We start from the raw sequence: 21,840 nt of genomic DNA, 5'->3' as shown, positions 1-21,840 counted from the left end.
CTCACCCAGATTCATGCAAGCAGCACTAATTAAACTCAGTAACACACGTGTGTGTGTGCACGTGTGCACACATGCATGCGGGTGCGAACACACACACGCACAGTTACAAAAGTAGAAGAGCTAGCTGGGACAAAGAGAGGGTTCAGTGGAGGGAGAAGGGGGAGAGAGAAGGTCATGGAGGTTGTTCTGATCAAGATGCATTCTACGTATGTCTAAAAATTGCCAATAAAGCTTTAAAAATATGAAAACCCAGCATCTGTGGTCCCAGCTATGAAAAGAACCTGAAGAGGGCCTGGAGGGATGGCTTAATGGTTAGAGCATTTGCCTGCAAAGCCGAAAGACCCAGGTTCGATTCCCCAGGACCCACGTTAGCCAGATGCACAAGGAGGCACACGTGTCTGGAGTTCGTTTGCAGTGGCTGGAGACCCTGGTGCGCCCATTCTCTCTCTCTCTCTCTCCCTCTTTCTGTCAAATAAATAAATAAACACAAATAAAATATTTTTTAAAAGAAAAAGAACCTGGAGAGCCAGGTGCTAGTGATTCTGCTTTCATGAAGGCATTAATTGCAACGAGCCTTGCTTGCAGGTGGCATGACAGAGGTAATCTCTCAGTTGGGCTATCAGACTCTCTCTCTCTCTCTCTCTCTCTCTCTCTCTCTCTCTCTCCCTCTCTCACTCCTTGGGTTTTCAATTCTTGTTTGAATTTACTCTCATGACACAGTCTGAGTGATGTCTACATATGCACCCATATCATGTCAGAGTTCGTTATGTAATGGTCAAGGATAAATGCAGCAACATCTTCAGTGAACCAGTTTCAAATTGGACATGAAAATAATCATAATGCTTAGAAGCTAGCTGAAAATTTAGAGTCATTGAGCTCTACCCCGGCATTTCTTTTTTAACTTTTTTTGTTTATTGTTATTTATTTATTTGAGAACAACAGACAAAGAGGCAGAGAGAGAGAGAGAGAGAGAGAGAGAGAGAGAGAGAGAGGGAGAATGGGTGTTCCAGGGCCTCCAGCCACTGCAAATAAACCCCCTTGTACATCTGGCTAACATGGGTCCTGGGGAATTAAGCCTCGAACCGGAGTCCTTGAGTTTCATGGGCAAGCACTTAATGCTAAGCCATCTCTCCAGCCCCTAGCCCAGCATTTCTTAACTGGCAGAGGTGAGAATCAATGCTCGAAGATTTTTGGACAGAATTGTAATATTCTGTACACTACATATAGCAGTTCTAATAGCCAGGTTTCTAAAAACTTTAATGGGTGACATGTTAAAATGCGTGTGATCTTCATGGGTAGGGCCATCACATCAATAGTAGTTCAGACATCTTTACATTATCTGTGTTCATTTATACCTCTGCTATTAGAATTGTGAATTTTCTAATTTAACATTTGTGTTTATTAATATCTCTCCCTGTCTCTCTCCCTCTCCCTCCCTCCCTCCCTCCCCTCCCCTCTCTCTCTCCCTCTCTCTGCATGTGTGTGTGTGTGCATGCATGTCTTATCACTGCAAATGAAGACTCTACCATCCATATTTCCATGGATGGCTAGGAAATTGAACCTGGGCTGACAGGCTTTACCAGTAAGCTCCTTTAACCTATGAGCTACCTCTCTGGCCCCAATTGTGAACTTTTCTTTTCTTTTTTCTTCTTTGTTTGTTTTCCAAGCTAGGGTCTCACTCTAGCCCAGACAGATCTGGAATTCACTATTGTTGCAGTCAGGTTCGCATTGCTGGCACAAAACACCCAATGACCAAGAACAGCCTGTGGGGCAAAGGGTTTATTTTGGCTTACAGACTTAAGGGGAAGCTCCATGATGGCAGGGGGAAATGATGGCATGAGCAGAGGGTGGACATCACCCCCTGGTCAACATAAGATCGACAATAGCAGCAGGAGAGTGTGCCAAACACTGGCAAGGGGAAACTGGCCATAACACCCATAAGCCCACCCCCAACAATACACTGCCTCCAGGAGACATTAATTCCCAAATTGCCATCAGCTAGAGACCTAGCATTCAGAACACCTAAGTTTATGGGGGACACCTGAACTAAATGACCACAACTATGTAGTCCCAGGGTGGCCTCAAACTCATAGCAATCCTCCTACCTCTGTGTCCTGAGTGCTAGGATGAAAGGCGTGTGCCACCATGCCCACTGTGAACGTTTATTTTCTAATCAATTTTTATTATTAGATATTCAAAGTCACCTCCATTTTTTTCCTCTAACACACGTCAGCTACAGCATCAATGCTGTTCTTTATCCTACAAAACACATGTGACATCATTTTCTTCATGCTCTCTACCATATCTTTATGGGTTCTGTGTTTCTATCCACATACAGGATAATTGTGAACACATGTCACACTTCACAACAAAGAACTAAGTCAAGCTTTTAAGAGCATACACAACAAGTCATTGCATATGTTTTGTGCTTCCAGATATGCCATTGGATTTCCATGTTTGCCTACATATCAGTAGCAGCACTGGTGACAGACTTTGGGGACTACTGTCTAACCCTACACGTGTGGACTTCTGCTCATTTGGTTTTAATATGCTTTCTTTCTTCCTGCATGCTTATTTTTAATAAACACTAGAATATTCTATCTCTGAGACATATGACTAAGATAACATTCTTCCACTAGTTTTTAGGGTTTGTTATGTGTCCCCAGAGCACTAATTTTCTGTAATTAACTCTGCTTGCACTTTATCATAACTGAATTATAAGGCTCCACTCACGACATGCATATGAAACTTTTCTCCATCAAGTGAAGCCAGCTTTCTTCCAACATAGATCTTCACTGTGGTATGAACTAAGCCTTTAAGGAATGGCCAATCATTTGCAATTAAACCATGCAATTTCAATGTTGAGCACATCTTTTTTTTTTTTTTTTTTTTTTTTTTTTTTGCTTTAAAGTTGCATCCTCTCCATCCAATAATGCTTTTGTTTTATGTTTGCAAACCAAGAAGACTCAAGCCCTTCACTTCCGGTATCCCACAGCAGAGTCACTCCTAGGAGATGTTCCGTTTGATTGGCACCCCCTCTGGTGTCTGAGACCAAAGGATGAGGAGCCTGTCTCATGGCTGAACATTTTTCCTCTAAGGAAAAAATTCTTCATGGCTCTTCATGGAAGTGTAGTTTGAAAGAGTGCTTTCTTCGCTGGGTGTTTTTTTCCTCTCCTCCACCTAGTTGTTACTAACATCTATGTCTCAGATTCCAGAAGGTCAAGGCCTCAGTAGAGACTGCACACTGAACGTCCAGTGGAGGAAGACGTGGGTAGCAAGTCATAGCAGCCATCCCGTGTGTTCCGGTCACAGGAACAGGAAAGAGATCCTCAGAATTGGCCTTTTGCTGGAGTTCACATGCGTGACTCCCTGGAGGCCAGGCCTGTTCTAACTACCTGGTGTTAATTCATTTAAGACTCGCATCAGCCACACTACATAACTACACTTTTTACCTGCAGTTTTCTTTGAGGAACAGTGAATAGCTCTTAGGTCACATCCAGGAACAAAACAGTCCATTCCTGAGCCTGATCTCTGCATGGTTAGCCCACATGGCCTTCTTCTGTGGAGAACCCATGGGGTGCTGCTTAGACCTTTCTTCTTTTTTTTGTTTTTAGAAAGAGAATTGGTGCCTCAGACCCTCAGCCACTGTGATCCAATTCCGGGTGCTTGCGCCACCTAGTGGACATGCACAACCTTGCACTTGCCTCACCTTTGTGCATCTGGCTTATGTGGGATCTGGAGAGTTGAACCTAGGTCCTTAGGGTTCTCAGGCAAGTGCCTTAACCGCCAATCAATCCATCTGCTTAGAGCTTCTTTAAGAGCTGTTGTTTTCTCCTTATCTCCCACAAGTGAATTCCTGACACCATCCCATACCAGGTGACCTGGCTTATCTTTCTTCATCATGTGCCCTAGTTTGGATCTTAAATACCTCCTAAAGGCTAATGTGCTTGGTCCCCAACCCATGGCACTATTGAGAGGTGGCTGTACCTTTAAGAGGAGGGCTCAAGTGGGAGAAAGTTAGGTCACTGCAGTCATGTCCTGACTCTTCCTCTTTTTCACCCTGAGGTGAGCAGCCTGCTTCCTTACATGCTTCCCAACGTGGTGTGCAGCTGGTTCAAAGGCCATGGGCCAAAGAACCAAGGATGAAACCTCTGAAACCATAGGCTGCAATACTTCATCCTTTTTACAATTTGATTGTCTCAAGTATTATGTAACTATGACAGAAAGCTAACACACCATCTCTTTAGAAAAAGGTACAAAGGGGGATGGAGAGATGGATTAGTGGTTAAGGCATTTGCCTACAAAGCCTAAGGATCACAGTTCAATTCCCCAGTACCCACATAAGCCAAATGCACAAGGTGATGCCTGCATCTGGAATGTGTTTGCAATAGCTGGAAGCCCTGGCACACCCATACCCATTCTCTCTCTCTCTCTCTCTCCCTCTCTCTCTCTCTCACTCCCTCAAATAAATAAATAAATAAATTTTTTTAAGTATAAAAAAAAAAGAAAAGGGGACAAAAAATAATGATTGCTGACCACAGGCAATCAGTGGCTACAGTTCACAGTTCCAGATCCTTTCTTCCGCCCAGCCTTTTCTATGCATTGTCTCTGCCGCTGCCTGCAGTCATCTTTAGAGGCAAAACTATCGTCATTTTTAAAAGAGAACACAGAGCATAGGTTAGGCAGCATGTCAAGGCTATGGGATCAGGAAGATGGCCGAGCTCAAATCTAGACATATGCAGGTAGTAGAGGAGGGTTCCATGTGATAGAGAAGGGTCCATGTGATAGAGAAGAGTTCCATGTGATAGAGAAGGGTTCCATGTGGTGGAGAAGAGTTCCATGTGATAGAGAAGAGTTCCATGTGATAGAGAAGGGTTCCATGTGATAGAGAAGAGTTCCATGTGATAGAGAAGGGTTCCATGTGATAGAGAAGAGTTCCATGTGGTGGAGAAGGTTCCATGTGATAGAGAAGAGTTCCATGTGGTGGAGAAGGGTTCCATGTGATAGAGAAGGGTTCCATGTGATAGAGAAGGGTTCCATGTGATAGAGAAGAGTTCCATGTGGTGGAGAAGGGTTCCATGTGATAGAGAAGGGTTCCATGTGATAGAGAAGAGTTCCATGTGGTGGAGAAGGGTTCCATGTGATAGAGAAGAGTTCCATGTGGTGGAGAAGGTTCCATGTGATAGAGAAGAGTTCCATGTGATAGAGAAGGGTTCCATGTGGTGGAGAAGGGTTCCATGTGGTGGAGAAGGGTTCCATGTGATAGAGAAGGGTTCCATGTGATAGAGAATGGTTCCATCTGATAGAGAAGGGTTCCATGTGATAGAGAAGGGTTCCATGTGGTGCAGAAGGGTTCCATGTGATAGAGAAGGGTTCCATGTGGTGGAGAAGGCTTCCATGTGGTGGAGAAGGGTTCCATGTGGTGGAGAAGGCTTCCATGTGGTGGAGAAAGGTTCTATGTGGCGGAGAAGAGTTCCATGTGATAGAGAATGGTTCCATCTGATAGAGAAGGGTTCCATGTGATAGAGAAGAGTTCCATGTGGTGCAGAAGGGTTCCATGTGATAGAGAAGGGTTCCATGTGGTGGAGAAGGGTTCCATGTGATAGAGAAGAGTTCCATGTGATAGAGAAGAGTTCCATGTGATAGAGAAGGGTTCCATGTGGTGGAGAAGAGTTCCATGTGATAGAGAAGATTCCATGTGATAGAGAAGGGTTCCATGTGATAGAGAAGAGTTCCATGTGATAGAGAAGAGTTCCATGTGATAGAAAAGAGTTCCATGTGATAGAGAAGAGTTCCATGTGATAGAGAAGGGTTCCATGTGGTGGAGAAGAGTTCCATGTGATAGAGAAGAGTTCCATGTGATAGAGAAGGGTTCCATGTGATAGAGAAGGGTTCCATGTGGTGGAGAAGGGTTCCATGTGATAGAGAAGAGTTCCATGTGATAGAGAAGGGTTCCATGTGATAGAGAAGAGTTCCATGTGATAGAGAAGAGTTCCATGTGATAGAGAAGAGTTCCATGTGATAGAGAAGAGTTCCATGTGATAGAGAAGAGTTCCATGTGATAGAGAAGGGTTCCATGTGGTGGAGAAGAGTTCCATGTGATAGAGAAGAGTTCCATGTGATAGAGAAGGGTTCCATGTGATAGAGAAGAGTTCCATGTGATAGAGAAGGGTTCCATGTGATAGAGAAGGGTTCCATGTGATAGAGAAGGGTTCCATGTGATAGAGAAGAGTTCCATGTGGTGGAGAAGGTTCCATGTGATAGAGAAGAGTTCCATGTGGTGGAGAAGGGTTCCATGTGATAGAGAAGGGTTCCATGTGATAGAGAAGAGTTCCATGTGGTAGAGAAGGGTTCCATGTGATAGAGAAGGGTTCCATGTGGTGGAGAAGGGTTCCATGTGGTGGAGAAGAGTTCCATGTAGTGGAGAAGGGTTCCATGTGATAGAGAACAGTTCCATGTGATAGAGAAGGGTTCCATGTGATAGAGAAGGGTTCCATGTGATAGAGAAGAGTTTCATGTGGTGGAGAAGGGTTCCATGTGATAGAGAAGGGTTCCATGTGATAGAGAATAGTTCCATGTGATAGAGAAGGGTTCCATGTGATAGAGAATGGTTCCATCTGATAGAGAATGGTTCCATGTGATAGAGAAGGGTTCCATGTGATAGAGAAGAGTTCCATGTGGTGGAGAAGGGTTCCATGTGATAGAGAAGGGTTCCATGTGATAGAGAAGAGTTCCATGTGATGGAGAAGGGTTCCATGTGATAGAGAAGAGTTCCATGTGGTGGAGAAGGGTTCCATGTGATAGAGAAGGGTTCCATGTGATAGAGAAGGGTTCCATGTGATAGAGAAGGGTTCCATGTGATAGAGAAGAGTTCCATGTGGTGGAGAAGGGTTCCATGTGATAGAGAAGGGTTCCATGTGATAGAGAAGAGTTCCATGTGGTGTAGAAGGGTTCCATGTGATAGAGAAGGGTTCCATGTGATAGAGAAGGGTTCCATGTGGTGGAGAAGGGTTCCATGTGATAGAGAAGAGTTCCATGTGGTGGAGAAGGGTTCCATGTGATAGAGAAGAGTTCCATGTGATAGAGAAGGGTTCCATGTGGTAGAGAAGGGTTCCATGTGATAGAGAAGGGTTCCATGTGATAGAGAAGGGTTCCATGTGATAGAGAAGAGTTCCATGTGGTAGAGAAGGGTTCCATGTGATAGAGAAGAGTTCCATGTGATAGAGAAGAGTTCCATGTGGTGGAGAAGGGTTCCATGTGATAGAGAAGGGTTCCATGTGATAGAGAAGGGTTCCATGTGATAGAGAAGGGTTCCATGTGGTGGAGAAGGGTTCTGTGGGGTGGAATAGGGTTCCGTGTGGTGAAGAAGGCTTCCATGTGAAGGGTTCCATGTGGTGGGTAAGAGGTCTGTGTGGTGGAGAAGGGGTACATGTGGTGGAGAAGATTTCTATGAGGTGGAGAAGGGTTCCATGTGGTAGAGAATGGTTCCACGCTCTCTTCTCTTTTGGGGGATGGAGTCTCATCTAGTCCAAGCTGGACTCAAACTCACTATGTAGCCAAGAACAACTTTGAATTCCTGTGCACTCCCAGGCCCATATTATAGTGTTTAAGCATGAACGCATGGCTCTATGCATGTTAGGCAAACATTCTACCAACTGAGCTACATTCCCCAGCCTTTTTTATATTTGTGGTGTATGTGCCTGCATGTGTATGCATGTTCCTATGTGTGAGCATTTGCACATACAAGTGCATGTGGCAGCTATAGGACAGCCTTAACTGTTATCCCCAAGAACACCAATGGCCTTCCGAGCCAGGGTCTCGCGCTGGCCTGAAACTCAACAATTAGGCTAGACTAGCTAGCCAGCAACTTGCAAGGAGCCTCCCTTCTCCACCTCCTCAGTATTGGGATTAGAGGTGCATGCCGTCATATGTGGCATTTTGTGTGGGACTGGGACTCACACTCACTTCCTCATGCTTACAAGGCAAGTACTTTACCCACTGAGCTATCACCTGCAGACCCACACTCTTTATGTTAAATTATTTTTATTTCTTTATGAGAGAGAGAGAATGGGTATACCAAAGCCTCTAGCCACTGAAAATGAACTCAAGATGCATGCGCCACCATGTGCATCTGGCTTATGTGTGTACTGGGGAACTGAACTTTGGTCCTTAGGCTTTGTAGTTAAGCACCTTAACCACTAAGCCATGTCTCCCACCCACCCCTCACACATTAACTGTTAGTTCAAAGGAGGACTCTTTTGTCCCCTAGGTCATTGGGAGCACTCAGGACCAATCCACACCAGTCATGGTCTTGATTTGTGTGTCATACTGCAAATTCTTGGCCTGCTCAGGAGACAAAAGGAGCCTGACAAAGAAAAAAAAACTGTGTGGGCAAGCCAAGTTTATTACTTTTCTATGAAAGCTTTGCCTCATTCCTAAAGCAATTAGGCATAATGGAAGAGCAAAAGCTATTCTCCATCATGCAGAGAGATGTAGTTTATAGTATCAGATTTGCATTAGCCAGGATGCAGGTTCTCCTTACGAGTCCTGTCTTGGGTACTGCAGAGCTCAATTTCATCTCAGTCTGTGTTGGGAGAGAAGGTTCTTTTTCTTTGCTACTGACTCAGCTGTGTACCAACTTATGCATCTAACCCCTCTCCCACAAAAGAGAGAGGGCGAGAGAGGGAGCAAAGAGAGAGGGAAGGAAGGAGGGAGGAAAGAAGGAAAGAAAGCAGGCAGAAAGGAAGGGGATGGGTGGGGAAGGAAGGGGAGGGAAAGGAAGGAGGGAGAGAGAAGCATAGAGAGGCAACTGATACCTGTCCAGATCTTCAATTCCAAGCAATCCCATAATAAGAGAACATTATATTAAATTTGAGGTTTTCAGTTATTACAGGCTGTGCTCATAAATACTTCATTCCTATCCAGAGTGGGTGGAGTGAGGTGAAGGGGAGGGGGAGAATGCCTCAGTCTCACCAGATGGGGTGGAAGGAAATTGGGACAAAGGAAAATCTGCCACTGGTTTTACTTGTAGCATTTTAAGATGCCAGGATGATAACAAAAGCAATGTCAAAGGAACGGGCTTGAGTCGTGAGGAATCATCGTAACATCTGGAATGGGAAAAAGGGGAGTATGTTTGCTTATAGTCTCCTGTTTTGTTTGTTAAGCCATCCATAAATTGTGCTCTTTAGTTTATAATTATGAGTTGAAGCAATTCAAAATAACTGACATTTGTGGTATTCGTTCAGTTTGCAGAAGGTTCATGTCTGCATTGTCCTGCTTGAGTCTCTCAAATGGCCATCGCTCCAGTGTGACAGGGGTGACAGCCACCCCCGCTCAGCTCACACACAAAGAGACTGACAGTGGCTTAAATGGCTTAATCCCAGGTCACCCAGCAGCAGGTAATGAAACTCAGTTCTCCTGAGCTTCGGCATACCTTGAATATAGGCCATGAACAAGCCGCATCAAGTTGACGAGGCCCAGACACCAGAGTCCCTCTTACTGGACTACGGCTCCATATGCTGATGCCCTTGGGAGAGTAAGAGAAGAGATGTAAAGCTACATCACCCCAAACTATTAAGGTGTTTCATTCTTAAGACGTATTACATACTTCTTCTGCTCATCCTGTTATAACTGGCTACTAGCTGTTACACAAGACGCCTCGAGACCAGTGATTCTCACACTGAGGCTGGCAGGCCAGTAGCATCAATACTGGAGGTCTGGTAGGAATGTGAATTCTCGAGGCCCCACACCAGACCTGCTGAGTCACAGCCTCTGTGGATGTAGTCCATTCATCGGTGTTCCAATGACCCCAATGAGTATCTCTGAGGCTACCCAACTCTGAGACCTTCCCCACTCCGTAGCAGCACCTGGCAACCTCGGCCATATGCTGGACCACCTATGGCTTCAGAAACTACTGCTGCCTGGGCCCCCAATTCCAGAGATTCTAGGCTTGCGTTTGTGCATGCTTGTGTGGATGGGCGTGGTGGGGTATGTGTGTGGTATGGTGCACACACGTATGTATACTGCTTCACATATTCGATACACATGTGAGCAGAGGTCAGGGGAGAAGGTTGGATGTCTTCTTATCCCTCATCTATGTATTTTTTTGAAATGGGGACTCTCCTTCAACCCAGAGCTGCTGTCAGTGAGTTCCAGAGATTCTCTACTCTGCACCGTCAGGTTACTGCAGTTACAGACGAGCATAGCCTTGCCAACAGTTATTTATGTGGGTTTTGAACTTGGTGGTCTCTGGCTGGAGAGATCCTTGTGCTTAAGTCCCAAGGGCTCTTAACTGCAGAGTCACCTCTCAAAACCACCAGGATGGGGCTTTTCAATCCAGACACTCTTCACATCTTGGGCTGGATGCTTATTTGAAGGAGATCCCTGTCCTGCACATTGTCAATGTTTAGCAGCGCTCCTAGCCTCTGCCAGATAACCAGGAACAACCCTGCTGGTTGCTAATAACCAGAAATATCTGATATCAGTCAAGTGTCCCTGGCTGATAAGCACCAGTCTAGGGTCATGACCCAGGCACTGGGATTTTTAAGAGCTCCCTAAATAAGTCTTACTTATAGCCAAGGAGTATTATCCTAGAGAGTTACTATTTTTTCAATTTTTTTGTTTATTTTTATTTATTTATTTGAGAGTGACAGACAGACAAGGAGAGAAAGAGGCAGATAGAGAGAGAGAGACAATGTGCGCGCCAGGGCCTCCAGCCACTGCAAACAAACTCCAGATGTATGTTCTCCCTTGTGCATATCTCTCTCTCTCTCTTTCCCTCCCTCCCTCACTCCCTCTTTCTCTCTATCAAATAAATAAATATTTATTTTTTTAAAAAGATGCTCATCAGTGTGTGGTAGACAAGTTCTTATTCAATCTCTATCTGGCAGGAGCTTTGGCGCCCCCACCCCCAGGAAGGGCCTCACTCTAGCCCAGGCTGACCTGGAATTCACTATGTAGTCTCAGGATGGCCTCAAACTCACAGAGATCCTCTCACTTCAGCCCCCCCAGTGCTGGGATTAAAGGTGTGCACCACCACACCCAGCTTAGTTGTTTTTATTTTTCATGATTTTTTAACTTATTGAGTTAAATTAGGGTTATTGAGTTAAATCAGTTTTTCAAGATAAGGTCTCACTCTAGCTCAAGCTGACCTGGAATTCACTACGTAGTCTTAGGGTGGCCCTGGGCTCACAGTGATCCTCCTACCTCTGCCTCCAGGGTGCTGGGATTAAAAGTGTGTGCCACCACGCACTTTTTTTTTTCCTTAAGGTAACCTATCAATTTTATGATGTTGACTTTGAAGCCATCCAAAGTGGCCCCACAAATGGAGAATTGTCACATTAATCTGTGTCATCTCAGGAGTGCTTTCGTGTTCAGGGGACAGTTGGGGGCTTGTTACACAGATTTCTACCGCAGAAGGTCCCCTTGGTTGGAATGAGGCGATTGTGCATTGCTCAGCAGATGGCCCTGGGCTATCTGGGGCTTCCTTCTGGGGTGCTCCACTGGTCAGGGGAGGGCATGGGGAGCGGTTAGTCGCAGGATGTGCGCTGTCCCCCAGAGCTTCGCTTGCAGCCCTCGGGAAGCTGGACAGCGTCGATGCACACAAAGCGGGATTTGTGACCCTCCGCAGCCTGAGCTCCCACTTCCACAACAGCTGGATGGCAGGGCTATTGTCCTCACAAGCATGGGGACCTGAGTTTGACACCCTCCCCACCCAGGGCCCATGTAAAAGGCCAGGCATGGTGGTGCCCAGCTGTAATCCCAGAACCAGGGAGACAGAGGCAGGATGACTCCTGGTGCTCTCGAAACAGCCGGTCTAACCTACCTGGTGAGCTCCGGGCCCATGACAGACTCCATCTCAGAAGGAAGTGAACAGTTTTCCTGAGTGTAGCACTTGAGGATGTCCCCTGGCCTGCACATGCGCACGCGTGCACACACACACACACACACGCACACACGCACACGCACAGAGAGAACACATACACATAAGAGTTTTTTTAAAAAATAAATGACAGGATGAGTATGTCCTCAGAATCAAGTTGTACTATCTAATTTTTAATTTTTTTATTGTAAGAATACCCTTTATTACTGAGTTGGCTTCAGTAAATCCTTCGACACATCCTATGTGCTAGTTACCACATGATGTCCTTGGAAAGACACAGGGTGAGGCTGTCATAACACAGACCCTTTTGTGGCAATAAAAATCAGCTCTGACAACTTCCATGTGCCACAATGACCCTTTGAACCCATGTGACTTGTCAATTTGTCAGCCTACTTTGTTGTTGTTGTTTTTTTTTTCTTTTCTTTTGTGGAATTGATAATCGCATGTTACATGAAAGAAGTCAGTGACTTGTTTTGCCATGGTCTACATATTATCCTAAGTAGTTACTATTCAGTTCTGGTCCTGGTTTAAATTGTTACTTCAATGTGTTTTTAAAGATCAAAACCTTTTAACTAGACAATCGTGCTTTCCATAGAACTGCCCTAGGATTAAGAGGACGTAATGAACTGCTTTAAAAGTGTCGTTTCCATGTGTTTCTGCTTGTTTGCAAAGAAAAGATAATATGTATGTTGCAAGTGTTCTGGAAGAAAACTCATTCCAGTAACAGGGTTTGTCTTTGGGAAGGGAGTGGGGGCTTGATAGAGACACTTTTTATTGCATACATTATTGTGCAACTTGATTTTTCCCATTTTAAAGTTATATTTTTTAATTTGAAGTGTTAGTAAATGATGGGAAGGGTGTATTCCCAGTATTTTTCCTCAAGTGCTACACTCAGGAAAATTTTTCCAAATTGTCATTTCTAAATAAGTGAAACGGGTCAGGATGGTCCATTCGATTGTATTTGTTTAGTGCACAAATGGCACACGATCTGAACAGACTTCAGCTTGCTCCAAGACTGTTTTCAGGAAAGAAAAATGTGCCGTTCTTAGAAGGGTGCGCTAACAGCTTTCCATTGCTGTAACAAAACACCTGAAATGATCAACTTATAATAGAAGAAAGTTTTATTTTGGTTCACAGTCATTGTTGCTGCTTTTAATATTTGTTTTATTTTATTTTATTTTATTTTATTTGCAAGCAGAGAGAGAAGAGAGACAAAGAGAACCAGAGAATGGGCACATTAGGGCCTCCAGCTGCTGCAAGCAAACTCCAGACATGTGTGCCATTTTGTTGCATCTGGCTTTACATGGGTATTGGAGAATTGAACCCAAGTTGTTAGGCTTTGCAGACAAGTGCCTTAACCACTGAGCCATCTCTCCAGCCCTGGTTCACAGTTTTAACTAGTGGTCTGAGGCCATGGTCAGTTTGTGTCACTGCTTTTGAGCATGTGGTGAAGCAGTGCATTGTGGGAGGCAGGTCATGATGTGGGAGGCAGGTCATGATGTGGGGGCAGCTATGCTGTTTACCTTAGGGCAGTTGTGAATCAGAAAAGCAGAAAGAAGGCTGACACCCAATATCTCCTTCAAGGACATGTTTCCAATGACATAACTTTCTCCCACTAGGCCATACCTCCTAATGGTTCCAGAACTTTCCAGGAGAACGACAGACTAGGGACTAAGTTTTCCATAAATAAGCCTTTGGGAGATATTCAAGATAGCCTCTTTAAGTAAACTATACTTAACCAAACAAAAGAGATGAAAATCTTTACAGGCAAGGGCCTAATTTCTCAGAATCACTGGAGCAATTAGGATCCATACATCTCCTCAGAATGAAGCGAATATAAGTTAAGTTCACATTGTGATTACACCAGAAAGTTCCCTCTGGTGATTTGTTCCATTGACTTCAAGGAGAATTCTACCCCAAGAAAAAGACAAAAACAACAAACCATCACTATATATGTTTGTGTCAAAGAAAGACAATTCCTTGATATTTATTTATTTATTTATTTATTTATTTATTTATTTATTTATTTGAGAGCGACAGACACAGAGAGAAAGACAGATAGAGGGAGAGAGAGAGAATGGGCGTGCCAGGGCTTCCAGCCTCTGCAAACGAACTCCAGACACATGTTCCCCCTTGTGCATCTGGCTAACGTGAGACCTGGGGAACCGAGCCTCGAACCGGGGTCCTTAGGCTTCACAGGCAAGCGCTTAACCGCTACGCCATCTCTCCAGCCCTTCCTTGAGATTTTTGCTGTCCCTTTCCCAGTTCTAAAGGTCTGTCCTTTATGTCCTTCCATCATGCCTAACACCACTCTAATTCTAGTTGAAAGCTTAAGCAAACTTGAAAAAGGAAAATACGTGACTGAGATGAGAAGAATCACAAATGGGGGCTCTACTCTTCCTGCCTTCTCATGGGTGGGAGCTTTTATGCTGTATCCCCTTTCCTTCTCTGAAGCTTGGGAAGCCTATCAAAAAACTATGTGTGGAGCCGGGCGTGGTGGCGCACGCCTTTAATCCCAGCACTCGGGAGGCAGAAGTAGGAGGATTGCCATGAGTTCGAGGCCACCCTGAAACTCCATAGTGAATTCCAGGTCAGCCTGGGCTAGAGTGAGACCCTACCTCGAAAAATCAAAAAAAAAAAAAAAAAAAAAAAAAGCATGTGTGGGCTAGAGAGATGGCTTAACAGTTAAGCGCTTGCCTGTGAAGCCTAAGGACCCCGGTTCGAGGCTCAATTCTCCAGTACCTACGTTAGCCAGATGCACAAGGAGGCACACGTCTGGAGTTCATTTGCAGTGGCTGGAAGCCCTGGCACGCCCTTTCTCTCTCTCTCTCTCTCTCTCTCTCTCTCTCTCTCTCTCTCTCTCTCTCCCTCTTTTTCTTTCTGTCACTCTCAAATAAATAAATAAAAATGAACAAAAAAAACCCCATGTGTGTGGGCTAGAGAAATGGTTCAGCAGTTAAGGCTCCTGCCTGCAGAGTCTGAGGACCCAGGTTCGATTCCCTAATACCCACATAAAGCCAGCTGCACAAAGTGGCACACATGACTGAAGTTCATTTGCAATGGCTATAGGTGCATCCATTCATTCTCTCTCTCTCTCTCAAATAAATAAAAATAAAAATCATATTTAGTTGAGGGAATTTCTGCATCATTCTCTTAGCACTTGTCATTTAGACCATCACAGGATTTTAGTCTCCTTTATTAACAAAAAGCATTCTTTCTTTTCTCTCTGTTGGATGTGTAAGTTGGGAAATCCATCTGTAAGAATTTCAGGATCCTCTTAGACTCTGGCAAAGGAAGAACTCCAAAGCATATCCTGGGACAACTCCTACACATTCCAACTACATCGCCATGGTCTTTAATGGAGAATTGTAATTTTGGGCCAAAATCCTAAACTCATATTCAATAAAAAGTCATTTTTGTGTTTTCTTGTCTTTGTAAGAGTGATTCATCTCATAAATACCATTTTGTGTTTTTACTTGTGCCAGGCATTAATAACTAGCAGTCACCAATGGTATAATTATTTGTTAAGATCATGAAAAAAAATGTCAGAGTTTAGAACAGTGTTTGTGTAAAGAGTCCTGGGGTTGTCCTTGGATAAAAGTTTATGTGGAAATTTTGATAAACCTCCAACTGAGACTGGTTATAGTGAGATGAGGAACAGGCCAGAAACAAGAATAGGTTGAAGGAAAAAGCTCTCTTAGAAAATTAAGCAGGAGGAAATTGATGTGAAAAATGAAAGGGGAAAACCTCTGAAATCGAGTCATATGTCTTATACATAATAATAGAATGGAAGAGTGCCTTTGTTATTAAGTCCTCAAAATATGTAGGTTACCCATCTTGTATGAATAGGGTTCTGGTCCACCAGCCTCTCTCCATGTTAATAAACACAGTGATCATAAAATTAAAGCAGACCTGGTGAGATTGCTTAGCGGTTAAGGTGTTTGCCAGCAAAGCTAAAGGATCCAGGTTCAATTCCCCAGTAGCCACATAAAGCCAGATGCACAAGGTGGCGCACACACGTCTGAAGCTCGTTTACCCTGGCTGGAGGCCTTGGTACGCCCATTCTGTCTCCCCCCACCAATGTCTCTCACTCTCTCAATAAATAAATAAATGAATTATTAAAAATTGAAGCTCACATAATCTCTTAGACATGGTAGAAGTTCAAAGCTCAACTTAGAGTTATGATGGCAAAAAGGTTTTTGCAAAGAAAAGAAAAACACAGATTTGTCAGGTTAGCAACCACAATTTCCTACGGAATGGAGTGAGTTTGAAATGCTGAGTCACTAACAAAGATGAGATTGAACGCTAATATGAGGTGTACTCCTGAAATGATACCATGCACCCAGCAAGGACCTTTCTTCCCCATTACTTAACTGAGCAATTATTTTCAGCCCAGGCTCCATGGGACTTGCTAGCTATTCTGTTGTGTGAGAGCCAAGATTTTAGGTTTGCAGCATACGTTTCCTCTGAAAAGATCACAGCAACCTCATTTTTCTGTATAAGGAGAACAAACCTAATTTGGAGGATTTTTGCTTTGGTTTTGCTTTGAGTCAGGGTCTCACTGTAGCTCAGGCTGACCTGGAACTCACTCTAGCCCAGGCTGGGCCACAGACTCACAGGGATCCTCTGACCTCAGCCTCCCGAGTGTTGGGATTAAAGGGGGCCGCCACCACGCCCGCCTCCAGACAGCTGCTTATGTTATCCCCTCATCACACCCCACGCCAGAAGCGGAGAGGGGAAGGTAAGCTCAGGTGTCATGCAGAGGGCCAAGTCAAACGTGCAGTGCATCCATTATTGTCCACGTACACGACTCCGGTTTGAGTTGCCCTGCTTTGCCTAAGGTTCGGTGAGACTTGGCGGCCTGCATCTCAATTAAGCAGTGACCTGCCCACGCCCCAGGGCTACACTGAAAAGTCAAAACCATGACGATTTCAGGAAAGCAGAGGTGTATTTCTGTGGTTAGTTTGTATCTTATATATACTACCTTTATGTAGAATACATCCAATACATAATACATTTAATATAGCATATGACATAATATGCTATCTGCACTAGGTGTATTATGCATTACTATATAAATTATCATAAAGTACAACATGTACAATATTATATTCCCCAGATAGTTCCAGACCAAAAGTTGCTGAATCTTTTCTTTTAAATCCATTTGGAGGGCTGGAGAGATGGCTTAGCGGTTAAGTAGCTTGCCTTTGAAGCCTAAGGACCCAGGTTCGAGGCTAATTCCCCAGGACCCACGTTAGCCAGACGCACAAGGGGGCACATGTGTCTGGAGTTCATTTGCAGTGGCTGGAGGCCCTGGCATGCCCATTCTCTCTCAGTCTGTCTCTCTGCCTCTTTCTCTGTCTGTCACTTTCGAATAAATAAATAAACATAAAACAAAAAAAATTTAAATCCATTTGGAGAGACAGGTATGGTGGCACATGTCTTTAATCCCAGCACTCGGGAGGCAGAGGTAGGAGGATCACTGTGAGTTCGAGGCCACCCTGAGGCTACATAGTGAATTCCAGGTCAGCCTGGGCCAGAGTGAGACTCTACCTTGAAAAACCAAGAAAAAAAAAATCTATTTTGAGGGCTGAAGAGATGGCTCAGCAGTTAGGGCGCAAAGTGGTGTATGCATCTGAAGTTTGTTTGCAGTAGCTGGAGCCTTTGGTGTGCCCATTCTCTCTGTCTGTCTCTCTTCTCCCTATCTCTTTCTGCTTGGAAATATATAAATAAATATTTTTAAAGATCTTTTTAATTTTATTTTTTACTTATTGCACATGGTGCGGGGGGGGGGGGCAGGCTTGCCAGGGTCTCTTGCAGCTGCAAATGAATGCCCCATTTGGCTTTTACATGGGCGGCTGGGGATTTTGACCCAAGCTGACAGGCTTTTGCAAGCAAGTCCCTGTACCTGTTGAGCCATCTCCCTAACCTGAATCTTTAAGATATTACAGAAAAACATAAATGCCAACAGTTCTCATCTGTCACCAATCTAGCTGGAAAGACTAAAAAAGAAAAAAATAAAAGCAATGTAACTAGAAATATAACTGGCCATGTAATCTAGACAACACTGCTATTTCTTTTATATTTTATATACTGATTTATTTATTTGCAAGGGGAGGGATGGGAGGAGGGATGAAGAGAATGGGCATTTCAGGGCCTCTAGCCACTACAAATAAGCTCCAAATGCATGGGCCACATTGCGCATCTGGCTTTAGGTAGGTACTGGAGAATCAAACCTGGGTCCTTAGGCTTTGCAGACAAGCGTCTTAACCGCTAAGCCATGGCTCCATTTCACGCTGCTGTTCTTACTAATGTCTCCTCTTTCAGCTGTTGGCGGGGCGCTGGCCTTTTGACCACAACGACTTTGGCGTGTTTCTCTGCAAGTTGTTCCCGTTCTTACAGAAGTCCTCGGTGGGAATCACTGTCCTGAACCTCTGCGCTCTCAGTGTCGACAGGTAATGTGGATGGTTGCTTGAATTGGGGGGTTAAGCTTTCATATATGTATATCATACACGTGAAACATACTCTATGTCCCCTACCCTCCCTCTTTGGTTTTTTCCCTTGGTTCTTGTGTTGGGTTTAGAAAACCACTTCTCAAGAAGAAAAGCCAAGAGAGTTGATGTTCAAAACTAATGACAAGTCAATTAAATCATTAGTCAGCTTCTCTATGCTATTTCAAATTGTTTCACATGTGTGTTGATTATTAGTGATCTTGGACTCAGGCGAATATGTACCTTGTGCATTTTGTCAGGAATATGCACCTAGCTTTCGTAAGGTAATAAAAATATTTTAAATGAATATATTGAGTGGAATAAACTGTTTGAAACTTTAAAAAAAATTTTACTTTTATTTATTTATTTATTTATTTGAGAGAGAGATACAGAAACAGGCAGGTGGAGAGAGGGGTGAGCTTCCAGCCACTGCAAATGAACTCCAGATTCATGTGCTCCCTTATACACCTGGCTTACGTGGGTCCTGGGGAGTCGAACCTGGGTCCTTTGGGTTTGCAGGCAAGTGCTTTAACCACTAAGCCATCTCTCCAGTCCTTTTGAGACTTTTGCAGAGATCTAGAACATGTAAATCCTGTATTTCAGACTGGTAACATCCTTTTAATTTTGCCTTACATAAATTATAATAGGTTATACTCTTTTACTGACTTGCCCCTGCTGCTGTTCCCCTGGGGTTATAGTATTCCAAGTAGAGTGAAGAAGGGCCTCAGGGACTGGTAATCTTAACAGGAAAGAGACACTATTACTCAGTGCTATGGGTAATGTTTGAACTAAGAAGTGAATGCATGTTATTGTTATTTTCTTCTCCGTGCATTTTGGAATGCCTGAAATGTTTCATAATGTGTAGAAGAATTCTTTATCCAATTCTGAAAAACCTACCAAGTATCTTCTCTTGCTCCACAATCCTCACAAATGGCTGCCAAGAGTTTTCTACATGTCCCAGGTACTTTGCCCTTCCCTCGCCCCTCTCCCAGCTCATCTTTTTTTTTTTTTTTTTTTTTTTTTTTTTTGTTTTTTTGAGGTAGGGTCTCACTCTAGCCCAGGCTGACCTGGAATTCACTATGTAGTCTCAGGATGGCCTTGAACTCATGGCAATCCTCCTACCTCTGCCTCCCGAGTGCTGGGATTAAAGGCGTGCTCTACCACGCCAGCCCAGTCTTTTTATGTTCACTTTTGCTTATGGTTCTACCTTTATAGGTTTTACCCACATTCTCCCCCATATATGTGTACATACTTGTAAATATTATACACTAATACCCGCATATCAGAGAGAACATGAGGTCTTGGACTTTTCTGAGCTTGTGTCACTTCATTTAATGATTCTCTCCAGACCCATCCATTTTCCTGCAGATTTCATAATTTCAGTTTTCTATATTGCTGAATAGGATTCCATTGTTTCTATGTGTCACTTTTACACCATCCATTCACCTGTCAGTGAGCATCTACGCTGATTCATTCCAGTGCTTAGCTATTGTAAATAGACCCATGTAAACAGAAGGGGAAACAAACTGGAATGTGGGTTATAATTATCTCCATTTTATAGATAGGGAAACTGGGTTTGAAACAGTTTAATGAAGTCCACATCCACTCAGCCTTGGGGCCAATCATCAATGTATGCAGTCTTCACTTTTCTGTATTCAAGCATGTGGAACCTTAAGCCACAAAGCAGTAGAAAAAAAAAAATTAACAATCTTTTCTATCTCCAGAAATAAAAGACCTCAACTTAAAAGAAATGGTAGAAATTCCGATGGTATTACAAACATATTTAAAGAGCTAAAATTTTTGAATTCAGTTCAAGGTCTGGAGAGATGAATCAGTGATTAAGGTGCTTGACTTCAAAATCTAACAACCCAGGTTCAGTTCCTCAGTGCCCATGTAAAGCCTGTTTCACAGAGTGGCTCATGCATCTTAGGGGTCATTTGCAGCGGCAAGAGGCCCTGGCATGCTTGCTTGCTCGCTCTCTCTCTCGCTCTCTCTCTCCTTGCAAATAAATAAATTTTCAAAAACATTATTTAAAATTCAGATCAAGCACTCGTGACTTAAAAAAAAAAAAGAGTAATACAAAAAGCTGAGGAAAAATTGTCAGTCCTACAAGTCAGTCTCACCACAGGTCCCAGGCTGGCTCCTCCTCTCCTGTTTTTAAAGCAGAAAATCTCAGGAGACCATCTCTCTGAGCTTCAAGCAGTCCTGATACATATAAAGTGGGTGTCTGAGGTCACACACTCATGCTTCGTGTGAGGGGTCTCCTCTCTCACTTCATGTCCTTCCCTCATCTCATGCATCCTTGAGGAGTATACCAAATGGAATGTGAGTTATTTTTCATTAAGAAAAGGAAAAAAGAGCCGGGTGTGGTGGTACACGCCTTTAATCCCAGCACTCGGGAGGCAGAGGTAGGATGATCGCCATGAGTTCAAGGCCACCCTGAGACTACAGAGTTAATTCCAGGTCAGCCTGGACCAGAGTGAGACCCTACCTCGAAAAACCAAAAAGAAAAAAAAAAAAAAAAAGGGAAAGGAAAAAAAGGTGGTGGAGATGGCTGAGTGGTTAAGAGCAGAGCTCTTGCCACTAGAGATCAGACCTGAGAATGCGAAAGTTCAAATCTCCCAGAACCCACTTAAAGCTAGACATGGGGGCTGGAGACATGGCTCAGCAGTTAAGGCGCTTGCCTGCAAAGCCTAGCAACTGGGGCTTACCTCCGAAGGACTTGTGTAAAGCCAGATGCACAAAGTGGTGCATGGGTCTGGAGTTCATTTGCAATGGCTGGAGGCCCTGGTGTACCCATTCTCTCTGTCTGTCTCTTTCTATATTTCTCTACTTGCAAATAAATAAATACATTTAACAGAAAAGTTAGACATGGTCACACACATCTGTAACCCCAATCTGTTGGGGGGCAGAGAATCACTGGAACTTGATCATCTCCTCCCTCAAAAAAAAATACAGCAGCCACAGGTTGAACAAGAGACTCGGTCCCAGAGAAGCTCACGGTTGGATGACAGAGGACACCCCAAGTTCTCCAGCCACCGTACAAATGCACACACGCATGCACGTACACACATGTGCACATGCCATATCTAACATGCTGCAGTACACAGAGCATACCACACCACAACACTCTCTACACAATTTAGAAAAGGAAAAAGAGTGCTGGAGAGACGGCTTAGCAGTTAAGCACTTTCCTGTGAAGCTTAAGGACCCCGGTTCGAGGCTCGATTCCCCAGGACCCACGTCAGCCAGATGCACAAGGGGGCGCACGCATCTGGAGTTCGTTTGCAGTGGCTGGAGGCCCTGGCGTGCCCATTCTCTCTCTCCTCTGCTTCTTTCTCTCTCTGTCTGTTGTCCTCAAATAGATAAATAAAAATAAATATTTTTTTAAATGGAAAAAGAAAATGAAGAGATGATATATTGACACCAAAAATTATTTCATCAAGATAGGGTCTGACGCGTAGACCA

The 21,840-nt window shown here is 44.0% G+C and overlaps 1 protein-coding gene across 1 annotated transcript in view; it reads left to right on the top strand.

Moving 5' to 3' along the window:
• Positions 1 to 21,840, top strand: part of Ednra (endothelin receptor type A) — a 73,779-nt gene that overhangs the window by 21,418 nt on the left and 30,521 nt on the right. Inside the window, exon 2 of the mRNA XM_004655839.2 lies at positions 18,209 to 18,336. Within this exon, the coding sequence (XP_004655896.1) occupies positions 18,209 to 18,336 (128 nt within the window). The remainder of the gene's footprint in view (positions 1 to 18,208; positions 18,337 to 21,840) is intronic.

Source organism: Jaculus jaculus, chromosome 12 (genome assembly GCF_020740685.1).
Source record: "Jaculus jaculus isolate mJacJac1 chromosome 12, mJacJac1.mat.Y.cur, whole genome shotgun sequence".
In the NCBI taxonomy this organism is placed as follows: domain Eukaryota; kingdom Metazoa; phylum Chordata; class Mammalia; order Rodentia; family Dipodidae; genus Jaculus; species Jaculus jaculus.
The sequence above is the reverse complement of the archived record's forward strand: the minus strand, read 5'-3'. Positions and strand labels throughout refer to the sequence as shown.